At 44.0% G+C, this 16,803-nt stretch overlaps 1 protein-coding gene across 4 annotated transcripts in view; it reads left to right on the top strand.

The window, feature by feature from the left end:
- The first annotated feature begins 1,659 nt into the window (after positions 1-1,659).
- LOC104048034 (WASH complex subunit 2A) overlaps positions 1,660-16,803 on the top strand; it is a 37,907-nt gene continuing 22,763 nt past the window's right edge. For 3 of the 4 annotated variants that reach the window (XM_064463715.1, XM_064463712.1, XM_064463713.1), the window contains exons 1-14: positions 1,660-1,875; positions 2,364-2,528; positions 4,138-4,203; positions 4,884-5,057; positions 5,707-5,800; positions 6,201-6,259; positions 7,073-7,120; positions 8,449-8,553; positions 9,055-9,142; positions 10,355-10,423; positions 10,804-10,916; positions 13,148-13,220; positions 14,012-14,068; positions 16,076-16,240. In XM_064463715.1, coding sequence (XP_064319785.1) covers positions 1,762-1,875; positions 2,364-2,528; positions 4,138-4,203; positions 4,884-5,057; positions 5,707-5,800; positions 6,201-6,259; positions 7,073-7,120; positions 8,449-8,553; positions 9,055-9,142; positions 10,355-10,423; positions 10,804-10,916; positions 13,148-13,220; positions 14,012-14,068; positions 16,076-16,240 — 1,390 coding nt within the window. In that variant the 5' untranslated portion in view covers positions 1,660-1,761. The remainder of the gene's footprint in view (positions 1,876-2,363; positions 2,529-4,137; positions 4,204-4,883; positions 5,058-5,706; positions 5,801-6,200; positions 6,260-7,072; positions 7,121-8,448; positions 8,554-9,054; positions 9,143-10,354; positions 10,424-10,803; positions 10,917-13,147; positions 13,221-14,011; positions 14,069-16,075; positions 16,241-16,803) is intronic. The other variant, XM_064463714.1, reaches the window with a different exon arrangement.

The following is a 16,803-nucleotide window of genomic DNA, read 5'->3' as shown; positions in this document are numbered from 1 at the left end:
GGGACTTCTAGAAAGCAAATTTTTATTGTGCCATTCGTAGCCCTCTCTGCTCAGAAACTGGTGTATGTATCACAAACAAACAGTTTTCCCCAAGGGAACATTCAGGTTCCATGTTGCTGTCTTTTGGGGTTTTTTTAATGGAAACTAGCCTGCACGACCCCCAGACCTGAAGGTGCCTGATGGCAAGACCCTCTGTCTTTTGGCATCGGTAGACATGGAGCATAAAGACCTCATGGTTTGTAATGCACAAAGTTCCTTGCCAGTAGGACTTTACAGCATCAACAAAGGACTTGTTGGATTTTATTCCACATGTTGGTGAATATGGAAAGTAACTAAAGGCAAATTTTTCTGGTTTTTGAAATGTTGCGGAGGAAGGAACTATGGCAAAACACTAAAAGCCTTGGAGAATAATTTTAGATTAATCCCATCTGTGTGTGTTTTTAACAGTCTTGCTCAAGACAATGTTGTGAAACTAGCCTAGGCTAATATTTTTCTACTTGTACTTTCTACTTGTACTTTAAATTCTAGTAGAGTTGAAGGTCTGAGCCAGTTCAGTAATGGTATATCTTGTTATAGAATCACAGAAAAATAGAATAGAAAGGAATACAATGGTACTTTGCTTTTAGAAGTTCCTATGGCCCTAATCCAGCAATACCCTCCGAGTACCTGGATGTAGCCATTAAAACCAATATATGAGAACTTGGAGGTCTTGGGTGTTTTTTCTTATTTAAACTGAGAACCCAAGTAAGAAGTAAATCACCCAGTGCCTGGTTCATCACGAGGTCTTCTGTGGTATCAGTGTAGCCCAGCACAATAAATAAACAAACTCCATGTGCTGATATCAAGGGTTGATCTAAATAGACTGTTTCCAGTGAATTATTTAGTTACCAGCTGGAAGAACTGATGATTTTATTGTCATTTCCTCTGTTATTAATTCACTTGTAATAAAGAACATATGAAATACAGTGGTATGACAAGGTTTTTTAGTTCATTGGAAAAAATGACTTAGTGAGAAAGCGGGAAGTTAGAGTGGGTGTTTGACCTGTAAAGGCCCAGGGATAATAGGCTGTGAATCCCAGTTTGGCAACCTGTCACTAGTGGAGTCCCCCAGGGATCGATATTGGGCCCAGTGTTATTCAATATCTTTATAATATCAGACCCTAGAAGCAGTTGCAGTGGTTAAAGCCTTCTCCCACCCGGTTCTCCATTCCCCTCGCCGGGGAGATCCGGTCCTCGCAACCCGCAGAGAGGACGGCGTGAGCATCCCTCAGCCCGCTGGGAGCAAGCTCAGCCAAGCCTAGCTTAGCTCAGCTCAGCTCAGCTCAGCCCCCCTCCCGGGGCCGTGCGCTGCGGCGGCTGACTTAGGCCCGGGCAGGTGCCCAGGCGAGTCCTGGGCCTCTCCCGCTCTGCCGGGCCCGGCCGGGCCGGGCCGGGCTGGGCCGGGCCGCGCCGGGCCGCGCCGCCATAGCCCCGCAGGGGGAACATCCTCCCCCCGCCCCCAGCCCCTTCACCCTCCCGCTCCGCGCCCGGGCAGCCGCGAGGCGGGGCTTCACCTCGCGCCCAGCCCGGCCCGCCCCCGGCGCGCGGCGCTGCAGCGCCCCCTGCCGCCCTACGGTACGCACGAGGGGCGGGGCGGAGCGGAGCGGCGGGTCACGTGGCAGCGCTCAGCTGACCGGCGGCGCGGCCCGCGGTCGCGGTGGAGGGGCGGGAAGGGCTGTGGTACCGGTAGCGGCCCCTCGGTTCGCGGCCCTCTTCCCGCAGATGAACGGGGTCCCGCGGGACGCGGCGGAGCCGGCGCCGCTCTGGGAGCGGCCCTGGTCGCTGGAGGAGATCCGTAAGGGCAGCCAGAGCTGGTCCTTGGCCTCGGACGCCGGGGTGAGCGGTGCGGCCGGGAGCGGGCCGGGGGCTGGGGGGAGCGGCCCGCGGCGGAGCTGGTGCTCCCGGACCCCCGGGGCTGGGCGGGGGGGAGGGGTCGGCCGCTGCTCCCCTGGCCCCGGGGCTGGGGGGTTGGAGTGGGGCTGTCGGCCGGTGCTCCCTGACCCCTGGGCTGGCGGGGGGGGGTGTCGGTCGGTGCTGCCGGCAGCCCCAGGCAGGGCCCGACCCCCGCAGGCTCCCCTTGCTTTAACCCTCCGCGTCCGGGCGAGAAAGCTAAAATGAGGAGTTGGCCCGAAGGGAAATGCAGGATGGAGTGGCAACAGAGCAGGATGAGGGGTGTTCCAGGGTGTACCTGGGGGTGTTTTAGTCTAAACTGTGTTTATTTTGATATTCAGCTGAAGTGTATGATCAGCTCTGCCTGGGTCATAAGCGGTGCCCAAAGAAAAAGGAGTTGGATGCTGACTATTGCTTTCCTCTGTTCTAAACAGCTTCTGCATTTTCTACAAGAGTTCTCACAGCAAACCATTTCCAGGACTCATGAAATCAAAAAGCAAGTAGATGGATTGATTAGTGAAACGAAAGCCACAGACTGTCGCCTTCATAATGTCTTCAATGACTTTCTTATGTTGTCCAACACGCAGTTCATAGAGAATGTGAGTATGTTCTTGTACGGCATCAAGCTTGTACAGCAGCTTCAAACATTGCCATTGTCCATTCCTGGAACGTGGAGAAGTGATTTGACTTTTTGGCAAGTCTCTTGTTACTTAGAGATGAAGTGGCATTTAATTGCTTTCAGTTAAGTGGTGTCCCAAGTCCTTCGTGAGTGATTTACTATCCAATATTGACAGATTCCCTTTTGCCTTTTCTGAGGTACCTTCCTTCCTTGTTTATATGTGACATGGAGGTCAGAGTTTTGTTTTCAGGACTACAAATGAGTTGGGATCTCTGGGATGTCTTGGTATGTCTTTACAGGTAGCATGAACGTAGCGTTTGGCTGCATCTGGCTGTCTAAATATGAGGAATGTTATATGATGCTGTAAATTTGCCCAGTGGTGTTATTTTACTCTAACAGCAGCTGTTATTAAAGGTGTTGGACTGCCAGCAGTTGCCTGTTACGTTTGGTCATGATGAGCCTGTTTCTTGGTTAATGTTCCCACTTTATGAATATTGCTATTTCAGAAAGGTGAAAGCTAGACTTGAAAGCCTGTTACAACATTGTACCATGAGGAACGTGTGTATAAATAACATGTAGAGCTTTAACAGTCTTTCAGATTTGTGGAGGATTTTTTATCAGGTATTTTGTTCTGATCAGCATTGTTCTCGGCCACGTGTGTCTCCCCCGAAGCCATGATGGTGCTATTGGAAAGATGCTGGCAGAGGGCAATGTGGAAATGTGGATTTCCGTTGTGAGGGGTTTTTTTGGTGGTGGTAGGTTTTTTTTTTGGAGCTGCAATGTCTTTTCTGACCTACCTTTGCTGTTCAGCATAAAGATTCTGCTGAGAACAGTTTGTACCAAACATCTTAAATCTTGGGTGCTTGAAGCTGTTTGTTCCCAAATTTAAGCGCACAGAAATAGGTCCTCATTTCTGGTTCTTAATTTAGTTAATGTAAGATATCTGTCTCTTCCCAGGGAATAACTGCACCTGTGTTTGAGAGGTTTAGATTTAGGTTTGCAGGTTCAGGGGAGACTTTTTATTCCCCTGGGTCTCCTTGTAGCTCATCCTACAGAAGAGTGCTAAAAGAGCAGGATGGGAGGGATCATCAAACTGAAGGCTGAGGGAGGATGTGAACCCCCTCTGTAAATACAGGAGAAGTATAAATGCTGAAGAAGGAAAGCTACTAAATGATAGAAAACGAAAGGAAAATAGACAGGTCATAAGTAAACTTAGGCTTGACTCTGAAGGCTTCTAGAATAGCTTTATATCAGGGAGGTTAAAACAGTGCTTTTTTAATGTATTCAGGTCAATCTGTGAACAGGGTTAAATGGTCAGCTTGCCATCTACTACTGCAGTGACATTTGCTGTCTTGAATTACTTCAGTTGTGTTGAGAGGCTGCCTGATGGTAACGTCAGGATGACGATTTCAGTGCATGAAGGAGGCTGGAAGATGCTGGGCATTGTTCATGGATTCTTTTTCAAATGTGTAATGAATTAATGTGTAACAAATTACACATTAACAGTGTATTTTATTCTTTTGGTGGTGCTCGTGGTTTAGCCCCTGCACCAGTATGCTGTTCTTACTTAATTTTGCTTCACTTTTTAGAGAGTGTATGATGAAGAAGTGGAAGAGCCTATTCCCAAAGCTGACGTTGGAGACAAAACAGAGCAGGTAGTTGACTTAATTTGCCTTGAATGCTGGCAATATGTTTGCAGTTGTTATCTACCTTCTCATTTCCAAACTTATTTTGCGGTCATTTACAGCTTACAAACCAAACTGTTTCCTTTTTCCTTAAAGTCTCTCTGTTGGATAGTGTATGTCAGTCAGACATGAAGTTGACAGTAACATCGGAGGCTACTACAGTGTGTGATAATCTGTTAGGTCCTCCCCAAGCTCAATACTGTGTCCAGCAGACAAGACTTAAGGAGTCAGTTTTCAAATGGCTATGCATGTTTTCTCAGCAAGAAAACTGAGGCCTTGGCCCTTCTTACTGGATTCAGAGGTAGTGGGTTGGGGAAGCAGAATCTGACTGCAATTCCCAGGGATAAAAACTCAGAGAGCTTTTTCTATATCTTACAGTCTAGGTGTGTTCTACCATAAATGTTCCCTTGATGGGCTGAGAGCACAAATAAGATAGTACTGTGCTGGCGTGGATGTTTACAACATCTCTGTTTCTGGGAGTGATAAAGATGAACTAAGTCCAGCAAGAAAAGGTTCTGAAGGTCTTTTTCTTACATATAGTGAAAAAGCTTTCATTGTACTAATTTGAAGTTAAAACTTTGCATGCATGTCACAGCGTGATTGACTCTTGAGTAAAATGCAATGAGAATGTGGTGTTGTTGCTACTAAAGGAAAAGACACGGGAACAGAAAGAAGCTGATCTGATCCCCAAAATCCAAGAAGCAGTGAATTATGGGTTGCAAGTTCTGGACAGTGCGTTTGAACAGCTGGACATCAAAGCAGGCAACTCTGACTCAGAAGAGGAAGAGAGTAACGAAAGGGTGGAACTGATACTTGAGCCAAAGGTACAGACACCTGTCCTTGCTGGGAGCATGGGTTTGTGTTTGGCTTTGTTGGACTGCTTTTTGCTTCTGACAGCAGTGTCACTGTGTTGATATAAAACTGATTTCGTTACCTAAAAAGAGGATTTGATGACTACATCTGAAGGAGAAGTGCTCCTTGCTGAGCTATTCCTTGTGTAGCCTGTTGTCTTGCAGTTGGGTTAGCATTCAGGTATGGCACCCTAAAGTGAGTTACTTTAATGGCAGTGAACTTGGAAAGGGAAGCCTCAATTCTCTGTGGAGTGAAAGCTTTTAAATTTCACGCTGTTTAGGTAAAAAACATCTATGGAGACATGGTAATTAAGAACCCTTTGTGCAGGATTTGAGATAAGACTGATGCCTGTGAGTCTTTGCAAGGGTATCCTTCCGTTAGATGACAGCTAGGCAACAAGTTGGGACGGCACAAATGGAAGTAGCCCCCTTCTCTGACAGTGCTAGAAAGGAATAAACTTCAGCCGGCCCACCCAGTTGCATGCTGACTTGAAGCATGTGTCTGGTGGGAGCAGCCTGTATCTTCCTTGAGTTAAAACAAGGGGTGTAAGACTTCTGTCTTTGCCAGCAATGTAGAGCTGTTCCTAGATGTCAGAAAGACCTGATGTTTTTCTCTTTCCAGGATCTCTATATTGACAGGCCTTTACCTTACTTGATTGGCTCTCAGCAGTTTATGGAACAAGATGATGTTGGCCTTGGAGATCTCTCTAGTGAAGGTATGTGCTGGCACGACCTTTTTTCCTGTGCAAGTAACATGCCTAACTGAGACTTCGGTCTGTTTTAACTCACGGCTTGGGTTATACTGCATAGTGTTCTAGTGCATCTTTAGATGCACACTGTAATTAGCGGGGGAAAAAGTGTGCATCATGTTGTCACAACCACTTTTCTGGTATGCAAAGCAGTAACTTCTCAGTAACTTGAGCTCTGTGTATTAGAAATGCAAAGTGCTGACATGTCAGCAGTCTTCAAGGTTCTTCCAAACCACTTTCTTCTCCACCTGATTTTTAGTTCCCTTATCAACAGCAACTTTAAAGGCTTTGTAGTGTCTGGTGACCACACTGTTCTGTGTACAGATGTCGTGTCTGATCTTAACTTTTCTGTTTTCATTTCAAATAGAAGGATCAGTAGATAGTGATCGTGGAAGTGTAATTGACAGCGAAGAGAAGGATGAAGAGGTAAGTGACAAGTGACAGTGGCCCAGCTACTTCGCACAAGCGTTCCTGAGTCCTTGGTTGTGTGTGAGGCCGTTAACTACCTTGCTTTTTCATGTGGGCTCTCAAGATAATATTGCACAATGTCTGTTCACTGTGTTAGTTGTGGTAAATGTGCTTTTCATTATTACTCTTATGCAGTAGTTTCCTCTGCAGCTTTCCAGGGGAGCAATAAAGTGGTATTGGCTCGAACTGGTATTATAGTAGAATACTTCAAATTGATGTGTTTTATTCCCATCAAAATTTCACTTTGTGAAGCAAATCAAATTCTTGTTAAGAATTGCATTTATGGAGGACAAATCTGTTGTGAATTACAGTTACAAAGAATGGGATGGAGACTAACAGGAGCAAGTTTAAAGGTTAAGTAGGTGTCAGTAATGCACCTCTAGGCTTTGCCTCATAAATCTGCTGCATTGGACTCTCAATTTCTGATGTGTTTTCCCTGCCTTGGCTGGGATGTCTCTGCTTTGTAACTGTGCTATGGAAACACTCCCTTTTTCCCGAGGAGTTTGCTTCTGCGATCTTTGATCAATTAAAGCTAAATCCCTTTTGAGTTACTGAAATGCACTGTCAGACGAAGCTTGCTGTCTTTGCTAAATTAATGACTTTCTAGTGAGCTCTGTTCATAAAGATGGTCAACTGTGGGGAAACAGTTCCTTGGTCAGGTCACAGTGATGAGATTTGAATGTCCAAACGTAAGCAAGTCTAGAGCTTGTCAGCCCTGGATCACTGGACAGAAACAATGTGTGATATTTCTCTTTTGGTCTCTTTTTCCAGGAATCGGATGATGAATTTGGAAACCCTAGTGAAGAGGACCAAAAGACGGTACGGTTATACGCCCTGGCACAACCTGAAACACTTTCCACTTGCAACAGAGTGAGGATGCAAGAAAGGGGAGATAAGAGCTTTAGATGATTAATTATAAAAACTTTGGTTAAGCCGAATTTGCATAATTTTGTATGTTGTCCTGGTGAGATGGCATCGTGTTGTGAAACTGAACCTGGATTGGGCTTGCAAGCATGTCTTTAAGCCATCATTAGATGCAAAGCATATGTGGGATGGCATTGCCTGACGTGTGTTCCCCTGAGGAATAATTTTGGAGTCATGAGAGTTCAAAGCATCTACCCCAGGAAAACAAGGCTGCTGCAGGATTATTGGGTCTATAGTTAAAATTCTAAACTTGCTATGCAGGAAGTACGGAACCGCGCAGTTTGGGTATGACATGGCATCAAAGAAGCGAACAGTATTAAATGTTTGAAAAGTATGCCCGTTTGGATAACGAATGAAAAGGGAAAATAAAGTTTTAGATTGGAAAATTCAAGCCTGACTTCAGTCATTGGTAGTAAGTGGTAGTAGGAGAAGGAGTTTTACCCGTGTTCAGGTGTGCCACTGCAAAAGACATTTATGCTGGGGATCCCTAATCTGAAATGGTTTAATGTTCCAAAAAGCAACCCTTTTTTAATCTCTGTATTGATAAAACAATGTTACAAAAGCAGTCAGGTGTTACATTGAGCTGTATTGACTTCCTGAGGGTAACTTTGTACGCCTGCTGTGTCAGATGAGCAAGTATCTTTGGGTGGTTTGTGATTTAGTTCACTTCTGGGCCCTCACCCATGCCAGCCCGCGGTTTGTAATTCACTTAGTCTCTTTCACCCCCTTTTTCTTATTGACATGACTGAAGCCAAGATGGGGGCGTGTATTGTCTGTCATTCTGCTATCCCCCTTAGGAATAGCTCAAGATGATATAATTTTTTACTAGCTGATCACAGCGTTCCTGAGTTAAGGCCAAATCCTAGGTGTTTAGTGGGAGGACTTCATAAACTTTGGGAAGCAGCACAGCCAAACCAGTTCAGGCTTGCGTGTAGTAGCAGTACGCTCCTTGTGAGGAGAGCTGTAGTGTACTCAGTTGCGTCTCTGGTCCAGAAATGTTCGCTGACACAGCACAGGGGTGTGCTGGAGAATGCAGCAACTTGCTTGGAGCGAGATGCTCTCCTTCCTTACCTCTCAAAAGCTGGGAAGTACCACAAAAACTGGCTGAATGTTTCCCTCCTTTCAGTACGTTTGCTTTCAATATTTTATCTAAGCAGATGTAGTTTTGTGCTTGTTTTGTATGTCAACTTCAGGAAAACACAACAGGGTATTATTGTTTTTAGAGGACAGCACAGATGAGTGATGAAGATGATTACGATGCCTGTGATCTCTTTGACTCTGAAAAGGAGGAAGATGAGGATGGAGGCTTAGATGAAAGTACAAGGCCTGTAAGTAATTGTTGCCTCCCTGGAGAGAGAGATTTTACTTCCCTCATGAAAAAATCTGTCTTTACAGGGATCATAATGGTAGCTCTGTTACCTGGATGGTCTTTCAACATGGTTGTTCAGGCTTTACCCCTTTAAACTAGGGGACTTCTGCACCCTAAGCTGGCATCAAAGGTGTCTCTGAAGGTCATTAAGAAATCACTTATTGCATTTGCATGTGCTAAAGGCTTCTTGCTTTTCCTATTCCCAAGATCAGGTGACATTTAAAAAATGATGTGATCATAATGGACTAGAAATGGCTTTTTTTCATCTTGATGCATGCATAATCTCTTAATTGGTTTCTTAGTAGGAAGTGGCATTGTCTTTTCTGGGGCTTTGGTCAAAGTCTAGGTAGGATGTTGTACAAGTGAGGCTGTAGAATACACTATTTATAATTGCAATTGCATCAAGTTGGTAATAGGATTGTAAATAAAGAATATGCTGTTATTTGTCCCTACTTGTCAGAAAAAGAAGAGACCAACATCATTTGCAGATGAGCTGGCAGCCCGGATCAAAGGAGAAGTACCAGTCAAACAGGACGAAGAGCGCTCATGTAAGTTACCTCTTTAGTTTTGATGAGCATTTGTGAGATAGTAGGGGACTTGAGAGGGAGCTGGACAGGAGATTGTGAAACAGAAGTTTGACAGATATGTTATTTGAATAAGTGTAAGCCCAATGAGAGGAAGTAATGACACTATTTTGTGTTCTGAGAAACTTTTTGACCATAACTTAGAGGAATGATTTGGAATCCACTGAGTGTTATAGTGGAGACCACATTGCTTTCAGGTGAGACAGGTCACTCCCCAAGCATACAGATTATTGGTAAGGTTTCCTCTCCAATCTGATTCTCCCTTCGCTTGTAAAACTGCGTGTTTGACCACATGTTCTTCCCCCTGTTTCAGGTAAGTACGTGGAAGCCACTGGTCGCTGTAGTACAGTGGAAAACCCCTCAAGCAGTAGATTTATGTTTTCAGGGGGTGTAGCTTGTTTTTTTTCCCTCTTTGTGGCTTAAACATGCTGCCTTTTCAGGAACTTTTCCTTGCTACTGATTTCAGTGATATTTCAGACTAAATACTGTACTTACTTTTGCATTGCTTTCAAAGGGACGGGCCTCTCTCAAGAGTAGTTATTCTTGCGGCAAAGTAGGAGTTTAAAATAGCTGACTGGAATTGAGGTGGCAAGTGCTCGTCAGCCTGCTTTTGACCTGTAATTCTGAGAGCATGAACAGACAAGAACAGTGTGTGTGTGTTCTTGTGTGGTTCAAACAATCAATCTAGGTCTGTGGGTGTCAGAGTGTAAAACCTACCACCTAGCTTTGTTCAGTTACAGGGAAATCTGCTCTTTGAAATACCCTTGAGACAGTGAGACCAGAGGGAATAAAACTCTGGCTTTGCCTCAGGTAACTGGATCAAGGATAGTATGTCTGGAGCCATTTGAGCTGCTCAAAGGTTCTGTGTGCTTTGTGTGGGATCTGCACCGTCTGGAACGCCGTGCTGCTCTCTGGCATCTCAGTGACACTAGTCTGTGTGTGGGCAACTATGTTGAACCCACAGTGTCTGACAGAATGATGCTATTACAATCTTAAGTGCCAATTTTAGAGCCTGTACTTCATAGAATTGCTTCAGTGGGCTGATTCATATAAAAACATGTAAGTTCAGCTTGGTTAGATTATTTTTTTTTTTAGGTTTTCCTTGTCATAGACTGATCACAGGCTACAAGTACAGACGGACTATTTTATTTATGTTTTGAAATTTTCTTCCTAAAGCCCTGTCATCAGAGACCAAAACAAGGAAAACGCTGAAAGAGAAGAAAGAAGTGAGGGTTCCATCAGATGGTAGGATTTCCTCCTGTCTTATTTTTGAATTGTGGGCTGGAATGTAAGACACCACCCAGGAAATTGAGGCAAAACGGGGGGGGGATATCAGTGAGCATCCTTCAAGGTGAGTGTGTATACAAATCTGGGTTGTGATATGCCTGTAAAACAAGGCTAGAAACAGGCCTAGTGAGAGTTGCACCTTAATTGTGGTGTTGTGGAGCAACCATATACAACCCAGTCTGACTACAGCAGCTTCTCTGTATGTGTCGTGCTTGTGAGAGAGATGGAATAGAATCAAACCCAAAGAATCAAGAAGTTTTTATTTTGTCTGTCTCTTTAATTCTCTTTCCTGAAACTTGGTCAGTTGCACGACAGCTCTTGGCTCTTGTGCTTTCTAGATGAAGACGATGACATCTTCAAGCCTCCTAAGTTGACTGATGAAGACTTCACACCCTTTGGGTCTAGGGGTGGCCTCTTCAGTGGTGGAACAGGTCTCTTTGATGATGAAGAGGTGAGAATGCTGGAGAGGGTAGAAATGGAGTGTGGGTCCCCCTTCTAAAACAAAAGACCCCAACAAAGTCTCACTTTTGGAAGGCAGAGACGGGAGACAACACTTTGTTGCTTGGTGACATTCAAGCATAGTTGAACAGTGCAGCTTTCCCGTGGAAAAAGAGAACTACACAAGTGAGGTACTTATATTCCCCTTGGCACAAAGGCCTCCTTCTGCAGTAGTGCTGCTAGAAATGCAAGTGTGGTCCTATCCTTATATTAGAAAAGTTCTAATTCCAACAGAGCTTACTCGGCAGCTATCTCACTTTTATCTGTGGAGATAAACCAAATGCCATGCTGTTTGTTTATTTTAAAACAGAAAATTTCTATTAAGACGCCTGTGAGAACACTGAATTCTGTCATTCTCTCTTTCTCCCTGGCTGTGGGAGAAGTTTGAGAGGAAAAAGAACATGATGTCCTTTCCATTTTATCGTTCACAAACCATGTCCGGCAGTGATGCTGTTGGGTTCCTCTGTCTCAGTGCTGTTAAAAGTTCCCTGTTGCAAGTATGCTATGTTCTTTCATCTAGTTATTATACAATTCCTGGGTTACCTCTACCGGGAAGAAAAGTTTACCTTAAGCTTATTCTTATGCTATGTATCTACAGCTGACTTGATGAAGGAACGGCACAAAGTGCATTTCTGACCTTATTTTAGCATTGTTTGTGCACATGAAGGGGGAGAGAAACCCAGTGTCAGGGATACTTAAAACTTAGGAATCTGACAGTGTAGCTGTGTAAGACAGATGATTGCCTCTGAGTTCTATCATGCAGACGATGCTGGTAACAGTGAAGCAAGGCCCAGAATAGCGGCCAAACTGTTGCCTCTATGCGATGTTGTGTTCCTCATTGCAAATAGAAGAAAAGTCTGGCGTTCCTCAGAGCTAAGGAGGCTATTAGACTGGAATTTGGAAGGAGACCTCATGTACAGCTGACCTCAAGCATACCATGCCAATCTGCTAGAATACAGCCAAGAAGCACCAGGGGCATTGTGTGAAGGGAAGAGGGTAGTTCTATGCAGCGCTTTGCACTCAAATGCAGCCTTTGTGGGAAAATATTAATGTGCTTTCTTTTTAAGTGGCAGCAAACAGCTTTAAAAAAAAATAAGTCCATCAGTGCAAGCCAGCCTTGTGTCGGCACAAATTCAGATGAAGCTATTGTTAGACCCTCTTTATTACTTACTGCCAGGACTACTTTCCTCATCCTGTAGACACAGGACAGCCAAGCAGATTTGTCTGTGTGTGTTGCCTGCCTGAATACACTTACTCTTGGTTTCCTGTTACCTGAAAGTTAATCACCTAGGAGGGGTAACTTATCTTCACTTACCGTGTGCAATGGAGGAGGCCTTACTGTACCAGAAGGCAGCCACAGTAGGTCAACTGGCAAAAAGCATATGGCAAATGCGCAGTAACTCCCTGATGTTGCTGCTGCAGCCCAGCGCTCCTCTACTCCTTCCTAAGTATTGCTGCCTTATTTCCACAAAGCTCTGTACAGACCATGCGTTTGGAGCCTCCAAGGAGGCAACCTCTAATACCCAACTTCCTGTAAGAGGGAGGCTTTCCAGAAATTAAGGGGTCAGTACTCAGAAGGTGTAAAGGTTTCCTGGAAATCTAGGCTGTGACTCTCAGGGGTGATCGGCACAGGGCAACTGCAGCCTGGGCACAAGGACTTTTGTGGGAGTGTCCTGCAATGCTTTTTGAACTATAATGTACATCTCTGCACCACACTGGTGTCTTAGAGGCTCCTTAGAAGCAATATAAATCATTCATCTTAGTCATGTGAAGTTCAGGAGTATTTTTATGCTTGTCCTGACCTGAATTCTTCCTTCAAACTTACTGTATAAGCTTCAGTAGGAAAGCTTAGAAGGGTGTAATCAGGACCTAAAGAGCTGTAGATTAATTAGCATAAGCCCTTGAAGATGTATAAATAAAAGATCATTCCTTCTCTGCAGTAAACAGGCCGATAATCAGTGTAAATTAAATTTTAGAAGACAGAAAGCTACTCTTCTGAGTTTGAGTTAATGCTTGAGTACCTAGGTTTAAGCCTATATATGCAGGCATTCTTTTGAGAAGGGAGTGGTAGTTACCTCCTCATCTTGTCTTAGAAGTGGATATTCTACATGGAAAAATCAGCAGCTGTCTTCTGCTACAAAAAACAAATTCACCACTTCTTCCCCTTTGCATTTTCATCCTCAGAGTGATCTTTTTGCTGAAGCACCAAAAGGAGAAGAATCAAAAGAGAGAGAGGAGCGAGTCCCAGTAAGTGAAGGTAAGAACTAATTGTTGCCTCCTGTAGTCCTGTCTCTGCTGTGATTTATCACCACTAGCAGCTAGACTGTTTTCCAAACTAGAAAGTCTGCAGTAGCAATTTTTGGCAAATCTCTTCTTCTCCCCAGTCTTAATAGAGAACAGCTGTGTTTTCCTTGCATCTTAAATGTATTAGGTCACTATGATCTCTTACACACATCTACTCTCCTGGAGCTGCAAGGATGTCCATACTAATGTTGGCAGAGCTCTCTGCACGCACTGGGTCCCTGCTGCTGAAGAGTACTTTGCAGGATCTAGTTATGGGTTTGAGTGGAGTAAAGATTTCTTCTTGCAGGTTAATGCACGAACGATTTTTCCCATTAGCTGTATATCTAGACCCTTAAGGAGTCTGAGCACACATTCTGTACTGCAGCACCGTTCACTTTTACTTGTATTTGATGAATTTTCAGATAAGGGTTGGGAGGCTAAGCCATTGTGTTTTAAATTGAAGTGGTTTTGAGTGTGTGAATGGGAACTGTTGTAAATAACGCTATGTGTAAATGTATGTTGTGTTTATAAGCTTCAGTTTAGTTAAGCTGTTTTGTTGAGTTTTAATGGAGCAAAAATAGCTAGACTGCAAAAAAAAAACCACCAACGGAAGTTCAAGGAGAATGTTTAAAGAGTTCTGAGCTATAGAGGAAAAAAATGGACTTCAGAAGACTTCTCAGATTCCTGTTTCTGTGGTAGAGTTCTGAAGGCTTTGACAGCATAAAACAAGTGCATCCATTTGTATTGTACTTCCTATGATTTCAGCATCCTCTACAAAGTCCTTAAAGAAAGTTCCTGCAGGTGCAGTATCTCTGTTCCCAGGTATGATTCATTCAATAGCCAATTGCTTCATGCACAAAATGCTCTTTCCTTTAAAACCTACTGAGGAGGTTTTAAAGAAGAAAACTATCCGAATACACCAACACCACATTGCTTGATCATGTGCTTAATGACAAATACAGGTGCTTCTACCATGCTAAGCCTAAACTGCAGCATGCTTTAAGGATGATCAAGGTTCTGTAGGAGCTCCAAAGGTAGATATCATTAATGGCAGATATTAGCAGCTGTCAGCTTCCAGTGTGGTGCGATGTGCTTTACTTCAGCTGATATTAGACAGTTTAAGTCTGCAGTGCATGCAGTCACACCTTCCCTCTATGCTTTGAGAAGGAAATGCATTTTGATCTTGCAGATTTGATCATATTGCTTTACATTAGCAGAGCAGTTTCAGCATCAAATTCCTATATTTTTGTGGCACAGGTAAATAAGATCACTCTCGTTCTCTGGTTTTGATTAGGAGGATTTGCATGCATGGGGAGGCACCAGGTCTGTAACCCGGAGCTAGAAAAAAAAGAATTGTAGTAAGATCCCTGTGCCACGTCAGACTTCAAGCTGAGCAATGAAAAGAAACGCGTCACCAATCTCTTTGAATTAACTGACTTTGATTTCTGCCTCTGTGTGGGGTCTTCACCTGATTGAGTCCCCTTAATTTTAAGTTTTGCCCTTTATTAAGAAAGGCCTGTTTCAAGACCATGGCTTCAGTTAACTGAACCCTTGATAAGCATGATTTTTAGAGTAGGGCATATACAAATACAGCCTTTTTACTCCACGATCAAAGATATGCATCTGCAATGGTCATTCTACATAATTATAAGACTTAGTAGCGGGTTAAAAAGCAGCTTGAGGTTTTTTTTAATCCTTCGCTCTTTCTTGGAGGTACTGTTGTGTAAGCAGTGAACTCCCCATCGTTTTACGTGTCCTGTGCTGGTTCATCAGGAATTAAGTTATATGTAGCATTTATTCAAAGTCTTCAGTTGCACCTTCTCAGTAACTTGTAGGCAGGCTAAAGTCACCAAAAAACCCCAAGGTTGAGGCTCCTTTGCTCTTCAGAATTGCTTGATGAACACATTCCCAGTGAACAGTTTGTTTAGAAACTTGAGAATGTTTAATAATCAAATTTTGTGGCTATATTTCTGTCAAGCCTTTGGCGCTTTCTAATGGCACGGTACACTTTTTTCCATAATAAACTGCTGCTGTCCTGATCAAAATTCATGCAGTCTGCTGACTTTTAACCAAATAACAGTTATTCTACTCTCTGCCAACCTTTCAATTAAAATATCTTTTCTTTTTTTTGCCACTGTTACAAGCATCTATATGTAAGAAGCAAAAAGACAGGCTTAGAACCAGGCTGCCTATTTTTACCAAAAACACTAAAAGTGTTTGCAGACAATCTATCGATGTGCACGTGTTACTGAAGCAGGACATTTCCACACCAGATGTAGAAGAAATAGTTGTTACCAACTTATTCTAATTGATCACTGCCATATCTGAAGGACGTGGGGATCTTGGGACCAAACTCAGCCTCCTCCTGCAGTGCTGCTAGTGGTCTTGCATGACAAGTGCAGCTCCTTGGGAGAGCTCAGTCACCTGTCCTCCCCTCTCCTCAAGCACCTTACCGCTTTTACTTGTCCACAGTGGTGTGGCTGACTGCTTAGTGAAGTGGGATTCTGATTTGGGAAGTCCATGGGGATGGCGGCGTGGGACTGCTGGGTCTTCTAGCAGAACCTGGCTGTTGTTCCTAGGAGAGGTGAGCAGGTTTGAGGAAGAAGTGATGGCAGTGGGAGCGAGGGACCATCTGTCTGTGACTTGGCTTTATCAGGCAGTTTCTAGCTTAATGCTTTTGATGTGGCATTGTTGCAAGAATGCATTAAAAGTTGCTGTGATGGAAACTCTGCCTAGCTCCACTTACTATGGCACGAGTTCAGCTTTTCGGTAACTGTGGCAATGACCTCTGTGTGCGGGTTCTTTTCTTCACCCCTGTCTGACCTGCAGGAGGAAGTGATGTGTTTGGTTCCACTGTAATTTTGGAAAAAGACAAGAAGCCTGCAGCACAGAGCACAGAGAGAACTCCTAAACCGCCTGGGAAAGTTGTTCTGTTTGATGACGACGACGACGACGACTTCTTTGTGGGAGCAACTAAAAAGCCTCCAGATTCAGGTACCTCTACACATGTGCAGTGGAAGATTAAACATTAAAGGTCATAAAAATTCAAACTGAGGAACCAATGAGTTACAAAATTCAAACCTGTGTCACTGTTACTTCTGCTTGGGTTTTGGGGGGGGTTGTTTGGGTTTTTGGTTTTTTTTTGTTTGTTTTTGACATTTCCTCAGAGTGTTTTAGGACTGGCTTATTTGTACATGTTCTCCACCGACTTTTCTTTCTTAGGATGCTCCTTCTACTTCTAGGGCAGTATCTAGACTCGAATCAGGGAAATGATGTAGACTTTATTTACACAGCCTTGAGTCCCTGTGCCCAACACTCCCTATCGGCAGGCTCTAGGTCTTTAGAGGTGCCAAGCCAATACGAAGCACTGCCTTTAGAGATGCCAGTTGACTCTAGCCCAGTGTTTGTTGTCTGTCCGCTCTGTCACCAGTGCTCTTTGGTAAGTGGTGTTTCCCTCTGAGAGCTTCTCTAGCTTTTTCTCTTAAAGACTCCTGACGTTGGCCATCTTTAAAAAGGGAGCATGGTATCTCTTGAGACTCTGATTTCTTCTCTTGTTC

This window comes from Phalacrocorax carbo, chromosome 12, assembly GCF_963921805.1.
Source record: "Phalacrocorax carbo chromosome 12, bPhaCar2.1, whole genome shotgun sequence".
Classification (NCBI taxonomy): domain Eukaryota; kingdom Metazoa; phylum Chordata; class Aves; order Suliformes; family Phalacrocoracidae; genus Phalacrocorax; species Phalacrocorax carbo.
Note: the sequence above shows the minus strand (reverse complement) of the source record. Positions and strands in the feature narration are given on the sequence as shown.